Raw genomic sequence first — 17,470 nt, 5'->3', positions numbered from 1 at the left:
CACACACACAAACACATACTCCACATACAATAGTGGAACACACACAGGATAACCACAAGAGTCACTCCCATTAAAAGGGAGAAACAGAAGGCACACAGCTAGCAATGGTCCCTAAAGCACTTCAGCAATCCAGCTCCATAGGTGTTGCAAATTCCTTTCTAGATCCCAGTACTCTCCAGTGCTCTTGGTTGTACCCTCTGGTCTCTTGTTTCAGCTACTGAGTACCTTCCTCTTCTATAAAAATACTGAGTTAGTGGGAAAAAAAAAAAAAAGTTTGTCTATTCTGGATATTTCATATAAATGGAATCATATAATATTTGTTCTTTTGTGTCTAGGTTGTTAATATTTTCAGGGTTCATCCATGTTGTGTCAGACCTGTATTCTCTTTTATGCCTGCATTACATTGTATCGATAAACTACATTTGTTCATCATTTATCAGTTCATGGACATTGGGTGGATTCCACCTTTTGGCTGTTGTCAGTAGTGCCACTGTGAATAGTCATGTACACGTTTTTGTTTGAGTATGTACCCAGGAGTAGAGTTACAGAATCACATGGCAATTTTGTATTTAACTTATTGAAGAACCACCAAACTTTTCCACAGTGGCCACACCATTTAACATTCCTACTAGTAATATATAGGAAGGCTTAAATTTCTCCATATCCTTGATAGCACTTGTTATTTTCCATAATTTTGATTATAGCCATGTTAGTGGGTATGAGTAGTATCTAATTGTGGCTCTGATTTGCATTTCCCTAATGACGAATGATATTGAGCATCTCTTTATGTGCTTGTTGGCACAATATGTCTATCTTCTTTGGAGACAAGCCTATTTAAATCCTTTGCCCAGTTTTTAATTGAGTTGTTATTTTTTGAGTTTTAGGAGTTCTTTTTTTTTTTCTTTGTTTTGTTTTTCCTGTATAGAAAAAGACCCCCAATATAAAGGTAGGGAAAGGGACACGAAGGAACATACCCCTTAGTGTAGAGGAATAGGGGGGCAGAAGGAGAGGCCTCAGAAGGAGAGGTAGGAGGGGAATGTCATTAAGGCAGCAAAGTAATCTCTGTAGAAAGATGGAGGTGGAGCCTCCACAGCCTCAGAGACAAAGGCAGAGACTGCCCTCTCAGTGTCCAGAGGGGAAATGGCAGCATTTCTCATTTCTTCCTTCCATGGCAGCCACTTCATTGCTCACCCCGGATTACCTTCATCCTTATGTAGATAAGAGTGCTGCAGAGCTTGAAAGGCAGAGATTCGCTTGTGTGAGTTCTAAGTCAGCATTTCCAGCAGCAGATGTGCTCCCAACTCCTCCATCTCAGGTACCACCGACTGCACTGGGTGGGGCCCTCTGGGGTGAAAGGCTCCACGGGGCAGAGATACATCTTGAGGCCAGTCATCCTCTGGAGGCAGCCCCATCAGGTCAAAGATTTTACCCAACTGGTCAGCTTCAGAGTTTCTGCAGAAGAGAGGCTTTCCACGAAACATCTCAGCAAAGATACAGCCAACACTCCACATGTCCATGGGTGTTGCATATGTGGACTGCAGAAGAACTTCCGGAGCTCGGTACCAGAGTGGAACAACCACGGGTGTAAGTGCCATCTGGTAGCTGTAGATTCTGGCCAGGCCAAAGTCAGCCAGCTTGACTGTTCCACCACTTGTCACCAGAATGTTCTCTGGCTTCAGATCTCGGTGAACGATGCAATTGGCATGAAGAAAATCTAGGCCTCTTAGAAACTGGCGCATCAGATCCTAGTTCAGAAGGGGGAGGTACAGATGCACTGGAAACTAGGCACCATCCCTGAAATCCCAGGAGGTTCGACTACAAAGGTCCCAATTCACCTCTCAATGCCTACCAACCCCACTCACCTTGATGGTCTCGGCTGGCAAGCCTGGTGGGGGTGCCTTGTCCAGATACGTCCTTAGATCTTGGTCTACATGCTCAAACACCAGGGTTACCTTGATCTCTCGGTCAGTTCGGGATGTGGCACAGACATCCATCAGCCGGACAACGTTGGGATGCTCAAAAGCTTGCAGTCGCCTCAGTAAGGCCACTTCATGAACTATGCTGACGGGAAGGCCTCCTCCAGCTCCTCCATTGGGGACTCTCACACTCTTGAGGGCCACAAAGTGGCCACTGTGGGGATCACAGGCCTTGTACACTGTCCCGTAGGCACTGACACCAATTTCAGCCACTGGCTCATATCGAGAGGTAGCCATTCTCAGATCAAGGGAGACCCTCACGCCAGGCCGGGGTGCTGCAGCGGCTGCCCGTTATCGGGCCCCGGAGCCGGTTCCTGCGGCCCCATACACCCGACCTCGATCCTGGGCAGCTGGACGCAGAGGGCCCGACCATAGACCAGGAGTTCTTTATATATTCTGGGTATTAACCTTTATCAGATAGATGATTTGCAAATACTTTGCAAATATTTTCTACCATTCTTTGACTTGTCTTTTTTACCTTCTTGATAGTGTTCTTTGATGCACAAAAGTTTTTAATTTTGATGAAGTGTAATTTATCTATCTTTTCTTTTATCGATTGTATTTTTTGTACATATCTAAGAAACCAGTGCCAAACTGAAGGAAATAAAGATTTACCCTCATTTTCCTTCTAAGAGTTTTATGGATTTAGCTTTTATATTTATGTCTTTGATCCATTTTTAGTTAATTTTTTTTTTTTGAGATGGAATCTCGCTTTGTCACCCAGGCTGGAGTGCAGTGGTGCAATCTGGGCTCACTGCAGCCTCCACCTCTTGGATTCATGTGATTCTCCTGCCTCAGCCTCCCACATAGCTGGGACTACAGGTGCCTGCCACAACACCTGGCCTATTTTTATATTTTTAGTAGAGACGGGGGTTACATCATGTTGGCCAGGCTGGTCTTGACCTCCTGACCTCAAGTGATCCACCCGCCTTGGCCTCCCAAAGTGCTGGAATTACATGCCTGGGCCACTGTGCCCAGTTGAGTTTTATGTATGGTGTGAGGAAGGTAGACTGTTCTTCAGAGGAGTTTTGTTGAAAAAGGAAGCAGAAAAATAGGGCAATAATTGGTAGAGAAAATGGGGTCAAGATAGGTTAGTTGGTTTGTTTAAGAGAGGAGCAGTAAAGGCAGGGGAATGACCAGCAGAGAAGGAAACTGATGGAACAGGATCTCAAGGAAGAGTTGCTGGAGCGCTGTCCTTAAGTAAGGGAGATGGGGTAGGAGCTAGAGCACAAATGGAAGAACTGGCATCGGACAGATGTGTGAAGAGTTCCTCTTTAGTAAAAGGGGTGAATAGGCTATACTGGTAGAAATGGTGGGAAGATAGTAAATGTGAGTGGGCATCTGTGAAAGTTCTCTTTTAACTGCTTCAAGTTTTTTATTGAAGTGAGAGGGAAAGTCATTAGCCAAGAGTGGGTTGAAGCTGTTGGAAGTAGGAGGGAGAAGTGTGAAACATTTTTCTAAGGAGAGACAGAGTGTAAATGGACCAGGGAAATATATAGTAATTGCAGGACAATTGAATATCATGATCATGTATTTAAAGTGAGACCAGTTAGTATGGGTAGATGTTTTTCTCTAAAGCAGTTGTTCAGTATGGTTGGAGTAAGTGCCGTGGAGAGTTGGGCATTTCCAGGTTTATGGTTTTGTCTAGTGAGGATAACTCCCTTGCTTGAGGGCATGAGAGTGATTATACTGATTGACCTTAGAATTTAAGGTAGGTAAAAAGGGAAAAGGCCATCAAAGGGATGAGGGCAAGTGAAAAGGAACAATCAAAAGATTGTTGGATTTGGACTAAAAGGCCGGAGAGTGGTGAGAGTACAGTTCATGAACTGATCATGGAGGAGTTGCAGTCTAAAGCATGACCCTAAGGGACAGGATTAAAGATGAGATCACTAGAAGAGAGGCGTTCTAGCAAATGAGAGGCGTTGGGAAGGTCTACGTATATGTTAAAATTGCCAAGAATTAGGTCGGTTTGTAGAGAGTGATAGTGAGAAAGGAGCTGAAATCTTGGGTCATGAGGGAAGCAACCCTCTGGTTGGTCAGTAATTACAAGATGAGGAATAATAGGGATAAAGTGTGATAACAAGAGATTCAAAGCTGGAGATTATTAGGGTGGCGAGAGGGAGAACTGGTGTGAAAGTAGTGAGGAAGATCAAGGAGGCTACCTCCCACCTCCAGGCCAAATCACTTGAAGACTGTGGAAACAACAAAAATAGGCACAGTTCAGAGGGCAGAAGGCAGTATTGTCTTCAGAGGAGAGAGCCAGGCATTGTTTCAAACAAGGTGGTAAAGGGAGGGGTTCAGAGAAAAGGTTGAGGATGTAGGGGATTTTGCTGTTTGGTGATGAATTTTAAGTACTTTGAAGTTAGGAGCTGAGTTATCATCTTTGTATTCCTTTGAGATCAGTGCTTGTATGTAATAAGCTTTTTTTAAAAGACAAGGTCTTCCTCAGTTACTCAGGCACAGTGGCACAGTCATAGCTCACTGCAGCCTCCGATTTCTGGGCTCAAGTGAGCCTCCCACTTCAGCCTCCCAAGTAACTAGTACCCGAGGCATCCATCACCATGCCAGGCTAATTTTTAAATTTTTTTGTAGAGATGGTATCTTGTTAAGTTCTCTAGGCTGGTCTTGAACTCCTGACCTCAAGTGATCTATCTGCCTTGGCCTACCAAAGTGCTGGGATTACAGGCATAAGCCACTGTGCCTGGCCCCTAAACAACTCTTTGATAAAGCCTATGGTTCCAGTTATTGGTATTGTGCTTCCTGTTCCTATACTATTGCCCTTTTCATGTAGCTCTTCCTACTAATTTCTTCCTCCTTTTAATTTTACTATTATCAATTTGTTTTCCTTTATCCTCTTGTCTCTGTTGTTCTCTCCAGCGGCATGACAATCTTGTCTGCAACTCTAGTTTTAACTTAGTGGAGTAATATGTAACATGAAAGAACATAAAAGAGATTTTTGAAGACAACAATACTGGGAATTCATATTTACCAAGCAGTACGAAATATATGACAAAGCCTTCTCAGATTTGTTTATCTGATCCTTTTTTTAAGCTACTTGTCTGTATGATAGAAAAAAAAAGTTCCATTAATGGCATACTGGAAGCAACAATTTTCCAGTTATTATGAGGAGTTGACACCTCTGTGCCTGTGTCTAGGCTAATTTAGTCTGGACTGTTTAAAAAAATGAATCAGTAGTGCATGTGAAGACCTTCCTGGCTCTTTTTAAGCTACCCCTGAAAATCAGACAGATAAAATATGTTTATAGTTTTTACAATTAGGAGTTGAAATTATATTCTATAATATTAAAATATATTTTTTCTTTACCATTTTAGACCAGTCTGCTTAGTTTTAAGTGACATTCCTTTTATGTCTACTTGGTTTTTACTTGTGTCAACATTTAGGTAAGTCATACCAATTTCCATATATTTTCAGTATGATTCTTATAAACTAATTTAAAACTTTTTTACAAAGTGGTTATGGTTTGAATTGATGATTTTCTTTTGATTTTTTAAAATTTTCCTTTACAGTATGCTACCTCTTCTATTGAAGGATGAACTCCTAATGCCCTCTGTTGTGACAACAATGGCATTTTTTATAGCTTGTGTAACTTTCTTTTCAATATTTGAAAAGACTTCTGAAGAAGAACTGCAGTTGAAATCCTTTTCCATTTCTGTGAGGAAATATCTTCCATGTTTTACATTTCTTTCCAGAATTATACAATATTTGGTAAGTTCAATTTTTAAGAAATGGCACATATTTCAGCATGCCACTGTTTTAAAAAATTATTGAAATATCTATTTTATAGCTTTTGAGACATAGTTCACATAAATTCACCCATTTATACAACTTAGTGGTTTTAAGAATGTACACAGATTTGTACAACCATCACCATCATCTAATTTTAGATTATTTTTATCATTCCCAGAAGAAATTCTGTACCTATTAGCATTCATTCCCCATTCCACTCTCACTCCTAACTCCCTTCCTTGGACAGCCACTATCTAATTTCTGCCTCTATAGATTTGCATACTTTTGACATTTCGTACAAATGGAATGTATTAGTCTGCTACAGCTGCCATAACAAAATACCACACTGGGTTGCTTAAACTACAGAAATTAATTTTCTTAGAGTTCTGGAGATTAAAAATTCAAGATCAATGTTCTACCTTCAGCGTTGGTTTCTGGTGAGGCCTCTCTTCCTGGCTTGTAGAAAGTTTCTACTTTGTATATCACACATGGAGAGAGATCTCTGTTCTTTCTTTCTTGTAAGGACACCAGTACTATTGGATTAGGGCCTCACTCTTATCATCTCATTTAATCTTATTTACCTCCCCAAAGGCTCTATCTCCATATACAGTCACACTGGGAGTTAGGGCTTCAACATATGAATTTTAATTCAGTCCATAACATGGGATAATAAAATTGTCGTCTTTTATGACTGGGTTCTTTCACTTAGCATATTTCTGAGGGTCATTTATATTATAGCATATATCAGTAGTTTATTCCTTTTTATTACCAAATTATATTCCCTTATATGGGTATAGCACATTTTGTTTATCCATTCATCAATTAATGGACATTAAGTTGTTTCTACTTTTTTAGTGTTGTCAGTAGTGCTGGTTTTTTTAGTGTTATGAATGGTGCTGTTGTGAACATTTGTTTACAAGGTATTGAGTGCCCATATGTTTTCATTGCTTTTAGGTATATACCTGGGAGTAGAATTGCTAGATTATATGGTAATTCTGTTTAACATTTTCAGAAACTCCGAAACTGTTTTCCAAAGCACAGCAAAATTCCTTATTCTCACCAACAATGTGTGAGTGTTCTCTAATTTCTCCACATCTTTGACAGCATTTGCTGTCTTTTTAATTATAACCATCTTAGTGGGTATGAGATGGTATTTCACTGGAGTTCTGATTTTCATTTCCCTAATGACTAATGATGTTGAACATCTTTTCATGAGCTTATTGGCCATTTGTATATTCTCTTTGGAGAAATGCCTATTCAAATCCTTTGCCCATTTTAAATTGGGTTGTCTTTTTATGAGTTGTAAGAGTTTTTTAATATATATTCTTTTTTNTTTTGAGACGGAGTTTTGCTCTTGTTACCCAGACTGGAGTGCAATGGCGCGATCTCGGGTCACCGCAACCTCCGCTTCCCGGGTTCAGGCAATTCTCCTGCCTCAGCCTCCTGAGAAGCTGGGATTACAGGCACGTGCCACCATGCCCAGCTAATTTTTTGTAGTTTTAGTAGAGATGGGGTTTCACCATGTTGACGAGGATGGTCTTGATCTCTTGACCTTGTGATCCACCCACCTCGGCCTCCCAAAGTGCTGGGATTACAGGCGTGAGCCACCGCGCCCGGCCCTTAATATATATTCTTGATACGAGATCCTTACCAGATATTTAACTTGCAAGTATCCTCTCCCATTCCGTGTGTTGCCTTTTTACTTTCTTGATGGTATCATTTGCAGTACAAAAGTTTTGATGTTGATAACATCCGGTATATCTATTTTTTTCTTTTGTTACTTGTACTTTTGGTGTCATGTCTAAGAAACCATTGTATAACCAATGGTCACGAATATTTACCTCCGTATTTTCATCTAAGAGTTTTAATATTTTTTATATCTATGCCTTTGATTCAACTTTGAGTTAATGTTGTATATGGTTTAAAGTAGGAGTCTGACTTTATTCAGTTAGTTTAGTTCCATTGAATTGTCTTGGCACTCTTGTTGAAAATCAGTTGTTCTTAAATGTAAGGGTTTATTTTTGGACTCTCAGTTCTGTTCCATTGATCTGTATGCCTATCCTTCTGCCACTGCCATACTGTCTTCTTTATTGTAGCTTTGTAGTTAGTTTTGAAATTGAAAATGTGAGTCCACTGATTTTGTTCTTTTACAAGATTGTTTTATCTATTTTACATCCCTTTATTTTCATATTATTTTTAGAAGTTTATCTATTTTCTCCCAAAACCCAGCTGAGATTTTGATAGGGACTGAATTGATTGTGCATATCAGTTTGTGGAATATAGCTGTTTTTTGTTTGTTTGTTTTTGTTTTGAGACAGGATCTTGCTCTGTTGCCCAGGTTAGAGTGCAGTGGTGTGCAACCTCTGTCTCCCAGGCTCAAGCAATCTTCCCACCTCAACCTCCTGAATAGCTGGGACTATAGGCATGTGCCACCATACTTGGCTAATTTTTTTAGAAATGGAGTTTCATCATGAATATTGCCATCTTAATATTTAGTCTTCCAGTGAACAAACACAAGATGCATTTCCATTTATTTAGATATTTAATTTCTTTCAACAGTGTTTTGTGGTTTTCAGTATATAAGTTTTGGACTTCTTTTGTTAAATTTACTCAAGTATAACGAAAGATCATAAAGCATAATTCTTTATAATGATATTGTAAAGGACTGGTTTTCTTAATTTCATTTTCATAATGTTCATTGCTACTATATCTGAATACAATATTTTTGTATGTTGAACTTGTGTTCTTTGGCATAGGTTTTTAATGGATTTCCTACAGTTTTCTATATGTATAAGATAATGTAATCTGCAAATCATGAGTTTTACATCTTTCTTTCTGATGTGGATGACTTTTATTTCTCTTCCTTGCCTAATTACCCTAGGACCTATAATACAATTTTTAATACAAGTAACAAGAGTGGACATCTTCTATTTTCTTGTTATTAGGGGGAAAGCATCTGGTCTATCACCATTAACTATGTTAACTGTGGGCTTTTAAAAATAGATGGCCTTTATCTGGTTCAGGAAGTTTCTCTTTAATTCCTAGTTTACATGATTTTATGATGAAAAAATGTTGGATCATAATTCTTTTTTTGCATCTTTGGTCATGTGTTTTTTTTTCCCCTTTATTCTATTAATATGATGCATTTCGTTGATTGATTTTTGTATGTTGAACTAATCTTGAATTCCTGGGATAAATCCTACTGGATCATGGTGTATAATTCTTTTTATCTTCCACTGGCTTCAGTTTGCCAATGTTTTGTTGATGATTTTTGCATTTATATTCATAAGAGATACTAATATGTAGTTTTCATGTGACGTCTTTGTCTACTTATAAAGTTCATATAATTAAGTGATATCACATTATATTCAAGGCTGTCTAAAATGCTAGATTGCAGTCTATTTGAGGGCAAGAACTCTGCATTTTATACATACCATTTTATCTGTAGCATCTATCAGTGCCTGGCAAAGAATAGGTGATCTGATTTTTGTTGAATGAATGGCTACTCATCTAATTATTATAATGAAAAATTAGGGGCAGCTCAACTGTCCAGTAGGTAAAAAATGATACATGAATAAGTATATAAGCTCCATGGAATATTTGGCAACTGTTACAAATGTTATGAACTCTTTGTTATTTTGAGACAGGGTCTTACTCTGTTGCCTAGGCTGGAGTGCAGTGGTGCATTTATAGCTCATTGCAACCTAGAACTCCTGGGCCCAAGTGATCCTCCTTCCTCAGCCTCCTGAGTAGCTAGGATTATAGGCCCACACCATCGTGCTTGCCTAATTTTAAAATTCTTCGTAGAGACAGCGTCTTGCTATGTTGTCCAGGCTGCTCTCAAACTCCTGGCCTCAAACGATCCTTGCACCCTAATCCTTGCACCTCAGCTCCCGAAGTGCATTAGAGGTGTGAGCCACTATGCTCTAATTTCTTAAACATGTTTTATAACTGTAGAATAAGTCAATAAACATGCCTATTAAAATAGGAATACCATGCCTGATATACAGTAGGCACTCAGAATGTGTCAGGCCTTTTATTTTTCTAGTCCTCTTATGCAGACTACACTTTAGTGGTGGAAATAACAGGTTATACTTATTTATTTTTTGAGATGGAATCCCACTCTGTCACCCAGGCTGGAGTGCAATGGTGTGATTTTGGCTCACTGCAAACTCCGCTTCCCGGGTTCAAGCGATTCTCCTGCCTCAGCCTCCTGAATAGCTGGACTACAGGCATGCCTACCATGCCCAGCTAATTTATTTTTAATAGAGATGGGATTTCACCATGTTGGCCAGGCTGGTCTCGAACTCCTGACCTTGTGATCTGCCCGCTTTGGCCTGTCAAAGTGCTGAGATTACAGGTGTGAGCCACTGTGCCCGGCCCAACAGGCTATACTTATTTATATTTTGGGGGACTACATAGAGGATTGCCCAAAGTACCCAGAAAACAAAGAGAGAAGAATGACTAACTTTATTAGGGGAGTGTAGGGGAAGGTTTCAAAGGAGATATTTCATATTTAGATCTTGTAGGAAGACAAGGCAGGTATCTTCAGGGCAGAATTGAATGGGTATCCTGAGGGTTTTGCACTTTAATGACCATGGAGGATGGGGGTGTGGAAGGCAGGAAGTTAAGAAGTGAACAGGAAAGACAAGGTGAGGATTAACTTTACTCAGGGGTTCAAATGGAAAGTGGATATAAAGTTCATTTTTTGTTAGCACAGGCCCACATTCCTGAGTGTATGTCAAACTCTAGCCCTATCTGGTCCAGTGATCTTAAGGTGAGGACCACCAGGGGCTCCCAGATTTACTTGTTATTTAATAAATAGTTTTTGAGCACCTACTGTATGCCAAGCATTGTTCTGGAGGCTGAGGGTACAGCAGTGACCAAAACTAACAGAAATTCTTGCTCTCATGGAGGTTGTATTCTAGTGGAGAAATCCGACACCAGCATATGTAAAATACATAGCATGTCAGAGGGTGATAAGTGCTATAGAGAACAACAAAGCAAGGGAGAAATGGATATGATATCTGGGAGTGGGGGGGATTAATGCAATTTTAAAGCGGTAGAGCTTTCTTGAGCAAAAAACCGAAGGAAGTAAGGGAGTAAACTGTGTAGATAATTGAGGGTAGAACATCCTGGAAGAGAAAACTGCAAATGCAGTGAACATAATGGAGGTCATGGGGATTGTAGCTGGGTGAGGGAAAGAAATAATAGGACCTAAGATTAGAGAGGTAAGTTTCCCATAATGGGACTAGAATCTGACTTACATTTGTGTGTGTGTGTGTGTGTGTGTGTGTGTGTGTGTGTGTGTTTGTTTTTTTTTTTTTTTTTTTTTTTTTTTTTTGTTTTTTTTTTTTTTTTTTTTTTTTTGAGACAGAGTCTTGCTCTGTTGCTGGACTGGAGTGCAGTGGCACAATCTTGGCTCACTATAACCTCTGCCCTCCCAGGTTCAAGCAATTCCCCTACCTCAGCCTCCCAAGTAGCTGGGACGATTTGCGTGCACCACCATGCCCGGCTAATGTTTTATATTTTAGTAGACAGGGTTTCACCATGTTGGCCAGGATGGTGTCGATCTCCTGACCTCATGATCTGCCTGCCTTGGCCTCACAAAGTACTGGGATTACAGACACGAACCACGTCAGGCCCTGACTTACATTTTTAAAAGGTCCATTTGGCAGCTATGTGGAGAATAGATTGTGGATAATGGAATCCATGAGAGATGATAGTGCTGTGGACGAGGGTAGCAGTGGGAGTGGTTAGAACTGGTCAGATTTTGGATATATTTTGAAGGTAGAACCAACAGGAATTGCTGGGGTTGTGAAAGAGAGGTGTTCAGGATGACTCCAAGGTTTTTGGTATAAATAACTAAATGGGTGGAGTTGCCATTTAGCACATCGAAGGAAGCATGTTGAAGGAACTTTTGTGTGTGGTGGGGCAGTGCGGAGTTTGGGGAGATCAATAGTTTATTTTTTCACATGTTTAGTTTTAGATGTCTAGTACAGATCCAAGTAGAGATATTAAAGAGACCTGGATATATGAGTCTAGAGTTCAGTGAAAGCTTATCTAACCTGCAGTTCAGGACAGCTTTGAATGCAGCCCAATACAACTTTCTTAAAACATGGAGTTTTTTTGCAATTTTTTTTTAAAGCTCATCAGCTATTGTTAGAGTATTTTATGGGTGGTCCAAGACAATTCTTTTTCCATTGTAGCCCAGGGAAGTCAAAAGATCAGACAACCCTGGTTTTGGAGAAAGGGCCAAGCTAGAGACAAAGTTGAGTCTTTACATATAGTTGGTAATTAAACTCATGCTACTGGATGACTCACTAAGGGTATGAGTATAGATTAATAAGAGGAATAAGTACTAAGCCCCAAAATGCAGAGGTAGGGGACATGAGGAACCAACAAAGATGTGTAAGAATTAACTGGGTGAGATAGGAGAGAACCGGGAGAGTATGATGTCATGGAAGCCAAGTGAAGGAAGTGTTTCAGTGAGAGGGGAGTGATTTCAAATGCTAATGAAAGAATCAAGTAAGGCAGTAAGAACTGACCATTGCATTTAGTACACTGGAGGTCATTATGGATATTTGTCCACAGCAGTTTCACAGTGATTGGGGTGAATGCCTAACTGGTATGGGTTCGCTAGTGAATGGGACAAAGACTGGACACAGCATGTTTATAGGCAACTGTTTTGGGAAACGAGTGTAAAGCGGAGCAGACAAATGGGGTAATAGTTGGAGCAAGAGAGGGTTTGTTTAAAATGGGAGAAATTTCTGCATGCCTGTTTAACACGGATTCAAGATCACGGTATTATGACACTTCAACCTGTCCCATATTTCTTAAGTTTGAAACTTTTATTTTGAAGATTTCATTGCAGATGTTTGCCGTTCCCACTAAGGTTGCCTCAACAGTACTGGCAGCCTTTGTTTTTATCTGCTTGTAAGCTTTCTTGGTGCCTATCCTCGCTTTTCCATTTGGAATGATCACTGCATTACTCTATTTAGATCTTACCAATACTGTCATAAGGTAACCAGCAACTAAGGCATCCTTTAGTGTTCTATCTTTACCCCACCTCCTACATGGAAGTCACTACTGTTACTCACTGCTTGCTTTCTACATTTATTTATACAGCTTTTGTATACCTACTACTGTGCTAGGGATAAAATCCGTAAGATTTTGCTGGTCTTTGTCTTAACGGAGTTCAGTCTAGAGCCACAGTCTGTCCAGTACAGTAGCCACTAGACACATATAGAAATTTAAACATATTAAATTTAAATAAAAATTCAGTTCCTCAGTCACAGTACACATTTCAAATGCCCAATAGTCACATGTGGTTAGCAGCTACTAACTGGATTGCAGACATTACACATTTTCATTACTGCAGGAAGTTCTATTGTATAGCACATTGGCCTAGAGAAGACCACACTAACTGATGACCACACAAATACAATAAATGTGCTAATTATTTTTACTACTCATCTTGGTATTTAAGCCAGTCTGACTTTGTGATTTTATTTAACATTCTCCTAAGTAGATGGAAAACTCTTTGAGGCCAGAGGACCACATTTTCTTTCATGTGCCCTACTGTGCTTTACTCATTTGAGGGCATTTAGTGAATATGAAATATAATTTTCCATTTGCCATGGAAAACTTTTTCACAGATGGGTTCTCAGAATTAGCTTAGAATTTTAAAAACTGACACAGACTAGATATATATATTTTGGAGGTACATGTGATAATTTCATACATTCATGTAATGTGTGAGAATCAAATCAGGGCAACTGGGCTATCCATTACCTTAAAAATATGTCTTTATGCTAGGAACATTCAACTTATTATTTTCTAGCTATTTTGAAACGTACGTTAATGTTAACTATAGTCACCCTACTGATCTGCCGAACAGCTTTTATTTCCTCTATCTACCTGTATATTTGTACCCATTAGCTTAGAATTTTATATCCTATAGGGCCCCAGGCGATGCTATATATTTAACTGATCAGCATTAACATCTATCCCAGATACCCTTCTTCAGTGCCTGAGTGGTAGGAAGCATAAGATAGGGGTCCTCAGGTTTTAGCTACACATGGGAATCCCTTGGAGGGCTTAAAAAAGTACTGAGGCCTACTCTAGAGATTCTGATTTAATTGTTCTGGGGTGTGACATGGGCATTGAGATTTTAAAAACCCCTCATATGATTCTAATAGGAAGTCAAAGTTGAGATACACCAGTAAAAGAAACTGGAGCCTCAACCCTCGCCTTTAATTCTGCTCATTTGATCACCTTTAATTCTGCTCATTTGATAGCTACAAGTCGTCAGTGTTCACCTTTTATACTACTCAGTAATCCATTTTTCCCTTGCAGTTTCTTATTTCAGTAACCACTATGGTGCTTCTGACGCTGATGACTGTCACACTGGATCCTCCTCAGAAACTACCAGACTTATTTTCTGTATTGGTGTGTTTTGTATCTTGCTTGAACTTCCTGTTCTTCCTGGTATACTTTAACATTATAATCATGTGGGATTCCCAAAATGGAAGAAATCAGAAGAAAATCAGCTAGCTGTATTCCTAAACAATTGTGAAAATGTGAACAGTGCTAAAAGGTTTTGTGAACTTTTTGCTCTGTATAAATCAAATTACCATTTTGAGAAAACCATGGAACTATAAGAAACAGTGAAAAGTCGTTGTTGTCTACATAAAATAAATGTATATGGAGATCGAAGACCAACGGAGGCTTGTCTAAGTATTGCTTGGCCAAAACATATTGTGGTTTTATCAATATTCACAGCTATTCAAGTGCGGAAAAAAGAGAAAAATGTCCTTAATGCCAGTGTTTACTTAGGAAGTGCACTTTATAAATGTCTTGAAAAAATTAAGAAAGAAATATTTCTTGATATTTGCTTTGTCTAAACTTACTTCCTTTATCAGACCATATAGTGGGCTTAATGGGAGAATTGAACCCCTTCTTTTTAATAGAAATCACTAATTTTGGTATTCAAACTTAGTTTTTCTTATATTTTAGAATGCAAGTAGTGTGTTGAATTTCACTGTTTAGAAGTTATATCTTAAAGAATTAAATTTGTGATAATCTTTAATTACTGAGAAGGCAATTTAAACTGCTTGAAGTCTGAATATGCTTTATTACACATGCAAATTTGATTTTTTTAACAAGGCAAATAAGTTAAACCATGATCTTATTTATTTCCGAGAATGCAGATTAACTTTACAATTAAAAATGAATTTTCCTGAATTTAAATGTAAGTTTTAACTCTATGTGGTTTGAGTGAAGTCTTTTTAATTATACACATCACTAGTTCTAAACTTCCAGAATCATTCTGTTTAACATTTTATATATACGTATATATATAGTTGTTGTTGTTATGACATGATTCAGGGTTACCATTGCCAGAGCATTGATTCATGTTAATTTCATCCTATTAATACTGTATCACCCTGTATTAGCAGAAGCCCATATCTATTATAGTATTCAACTGGTAAAATGAATGCATGATATCTATGTTGTAGTTTCTCCTATAAAGATGTTTTCTTTAGTCTCTCTAATAAAGATCAATCAATCATTTTCCCATCAACATTTTTTAAGGAATATATTTCTTTCATAAGATAGTCATTAAACCATATTAAGTGGTGGTATATTTTAAAATAGTGCAAGTGAAACCACACACACACACACACACACACACACACACACAAACTGGTTCTAGACAGGGACAGTCACAGGCTGATGTAAGAAGGTATGTTTCTAAGTCTGATAGAAAGTGAGTTTAGACAAAGCAAAAATCTAGAAGGATTTCTTTCTCAAAGCAAATGTGCATTAAGACTCAAAGGGCAGGTCAGCGCAGAAAAGCAGCCTTGAATCACTGCCGAATCAGCAGGAACATCGCTGTCCACGGTCACCATCTGTAATCACTGTGCCCAAATGTCAGTATCTTGGCTGGCTGGTGTAGCTTTATTTTAACAAATATTTTTTGTAATAGTATACTTGTGTTTAACATAGAATGTTGACTTAAATAAATGATGAGGAAATTTTAAGTTACAACTTATAAAGAATTGGAGTAGAACATTATTTGGAAATAAAAGTATTATGTATATATATCAGTAAAATGAAATGTACCTGATTCAAGGCATATAGGTAAATTCTGTAAATAAGACAACTTTTTCAGATGATTTAATCTAATCATATGGAGTTACACTGTAGTTTTTATAGGGACTTGTAGCAGTTATAAGTATCCCTCATATCTATCACAAACCAGTGTAAGAGTTTACATTGAACTCAGAGGGATTAGGTTCCAAAATACCAAAAAGAGAGGCCAGGCACAGTGGCCTGTCTTCACAGCTGTTTGAGAGGGTGAGGCAGGATGATCATTTGAGACTAGTGGGACACCATCTCAAAAAAGGCAAAATATCAAAAATATCCAGTGATGAATTACGATCACAGAAGTAGGCAATTCCAAAGCATTTCTCTTAAACTCAGGGTTATAGGGATGTTTTAATATATATTTTGGTTATGCAAAAAATATTAAAGATAGATTTCTGACTTTCTTCACTAATATACCTGTCAAAAAATAAGCCCTTCAAAGTTATGTTCAAGTACATTTTAGATGGAGAAGGCATGTCTGAGAAATGCAGTTTTCTCAGCTGCCAATAAACTTAGGTTTGCTTCTTTTTTTCCCCCAAGATTCTATCTTAAGCTCCTAAAATAGGTTTGCTTCTTAAAATGAAGAGAATAGGGTGTATGTTCATGTATCATATATGAGTCATACAGAAGTCATTTTCCCTTGAGGACTTAGGGAGGGTAGAAAAATCCCGATGTTGCATTCTGTCCAAATGATAAACCACAACAAATTGAGTGAAACATTTACAAAAGTCAAAGCAGCCAAGGAAGCCTCTCTGTTCAACAGAAAGAATGAGATGGATGGGATATAACTAAATAATGGTTAAAGTAACACAATGGTTTCAAGTCTCAATTCTGTTATGTTCATTGGAAGATCAGGGCCAAGTATATCCCCTGCAACTCCCCCTCCCCCCATATAAACATTAGTTTTGTGTGTGGATCTTTCTGCTTTGTCCTTCATGTGGCCTCCAAGGGTGATAAAGTGAGAGTCATCTGATCTACAATGAAAAGAACTGGGAAATGATTCTCAGCAGACCCAGCTGTTCAGCAAGGCAAAAGCTTAGTATATCAAGAAGTCAAACATACAGTAACTGGTCTAATAGCATTAAGCACATACCTATATAACTTGGATTATATATGAAACCAACCTATTTCTTAACCCTGTATTACCCAACATAAGTTACTTCATAAAATGTTTTGGCTTACAACCTAAGGTTAGTTTTCAATGCTAGAATAATCCTTTTTTAGCATATTTTTGGTAACATCCTATTTATCAGAATAAATTTCTTATTTAAGCAGTATGAGGAAAATAATGAAGGTAATTTATATAATTTATATTAATAGTATAAATATAGTATAAAATAATGAAGGTAATTTTATATTTATATTAAAAACATTTCATTTTAAAAAGGTGAATTTAAAATTTCTCTAAGGGGAAAGTAAGTTGTTTTTTTTTTCTGAGATACATGTCTTGCTGTGTTGCCTAGTCTGGTCTTAAACTCCTGGGCTCAAGCAATCCTGTTTCAGCCTCCTGGGTAGTAGCTGAGATTAAAGGCTTGTACCATTGCACACAGTGGAAAATGAGTTGTTTTCGACCTTAATTTGTTAAATTTTGTTTC

At 38.4% G+C, this 17,470-nt stretch overlaps 2 protein-coding genes across 5 annotated transcripts in view; one reads left to right on the top strand and one right to left on the bottom strand.

Annotated features, from left to right (window-relative positions):
- The window catches only part of ALG6 (ALG6 alpha-1,3-glucosyltransferase), a 72,989-nt gene extending 57,680 nt beyond the window's left edge, over positions 1 to 15,309 (top strand). For all 4 annotated transcript variants that reach the window (XM_037743119.1, XM_017541555.1, XM_017541556.2 and 1 more), the window contains 3 exons: positions 5,309 to 5,377; positions 5,504 to 5,702; positions 14,082 to 15,309. In XM_037743119.1, the coding sequence (XP_037599047.1) occupies positions 5,309 to 5,377; positions 5,504 to 5,702; positions 14,082 to 14,279 (466 nt within the window). In that variant the 3' untranslated portion in view covers positions 14,280 to 15,309. The remainder of the gene's footprint in view (positions 1 to 5,308; positions 5,378 to 5,503; positions 5,703 to 14,081) is intronic.
- LOC108313247 (cyclin-dependent kinase 4-like) lies at positions 891 to 2,352 on the bottom strand. The gene is made up of 2 exons (XM_017541559.2): positions 1,863 to 2,352; positions 891 to 1,745 (listed from the first exon to the last, which is right to left on the bottom strand). Exons 1-2 carry the CDS (start codon positions 2,211 to 2,213, stop codon positions 1,266 to 1,268), a joined length of 831 nt encoding a protein of 276 aa, XP_017397048.1. The 5' UTR covers positions 2,214 to 2,352; the 3' UTR covers positions 891 to 1,265.
- Positions 15,310 to 17,470: the final 2,161 nt, after the last annotated feature.

The sequence above is a fragment of the Cebus imitator genome, unplaced genomic scaffold, assembly GCF_001604975.1.
Source record: "Cebus imitator isolate Cc_AM_T3 unplaced genomic scaffold, Cebus_imitator-1.0 Scaffold135, whole genome shotgun sequence".
NCBI classification, from domain to species: Eukaryota; Metazoa; Chordata; class Mammalia; order Primates; family Cebidae; genus Cebus; species Cebus imitator.
Note: the sequence above shows the minus strand (reverse complement) of the source record. Positions and strands in the feature narration are given on the sequence as shown.

Bases quoted from the DNA above. Each gene is read 5' to 3' on its own strand.
- LOC108313247 (XM_017541559.2), bottom strand. From the start codon at position 2,213: ATGGCTACCTCTCGATATGAGCCAGTGGCTGAAATTGGTGTCAGTGCC. The intron at 1,746-1,862 runs GTGAGTGGGGTT...CTTCTGAACTAG, and splicing joins TGCCAGCCGAGACCATCAAG to GATCTGATGCGCCAGTTTCT.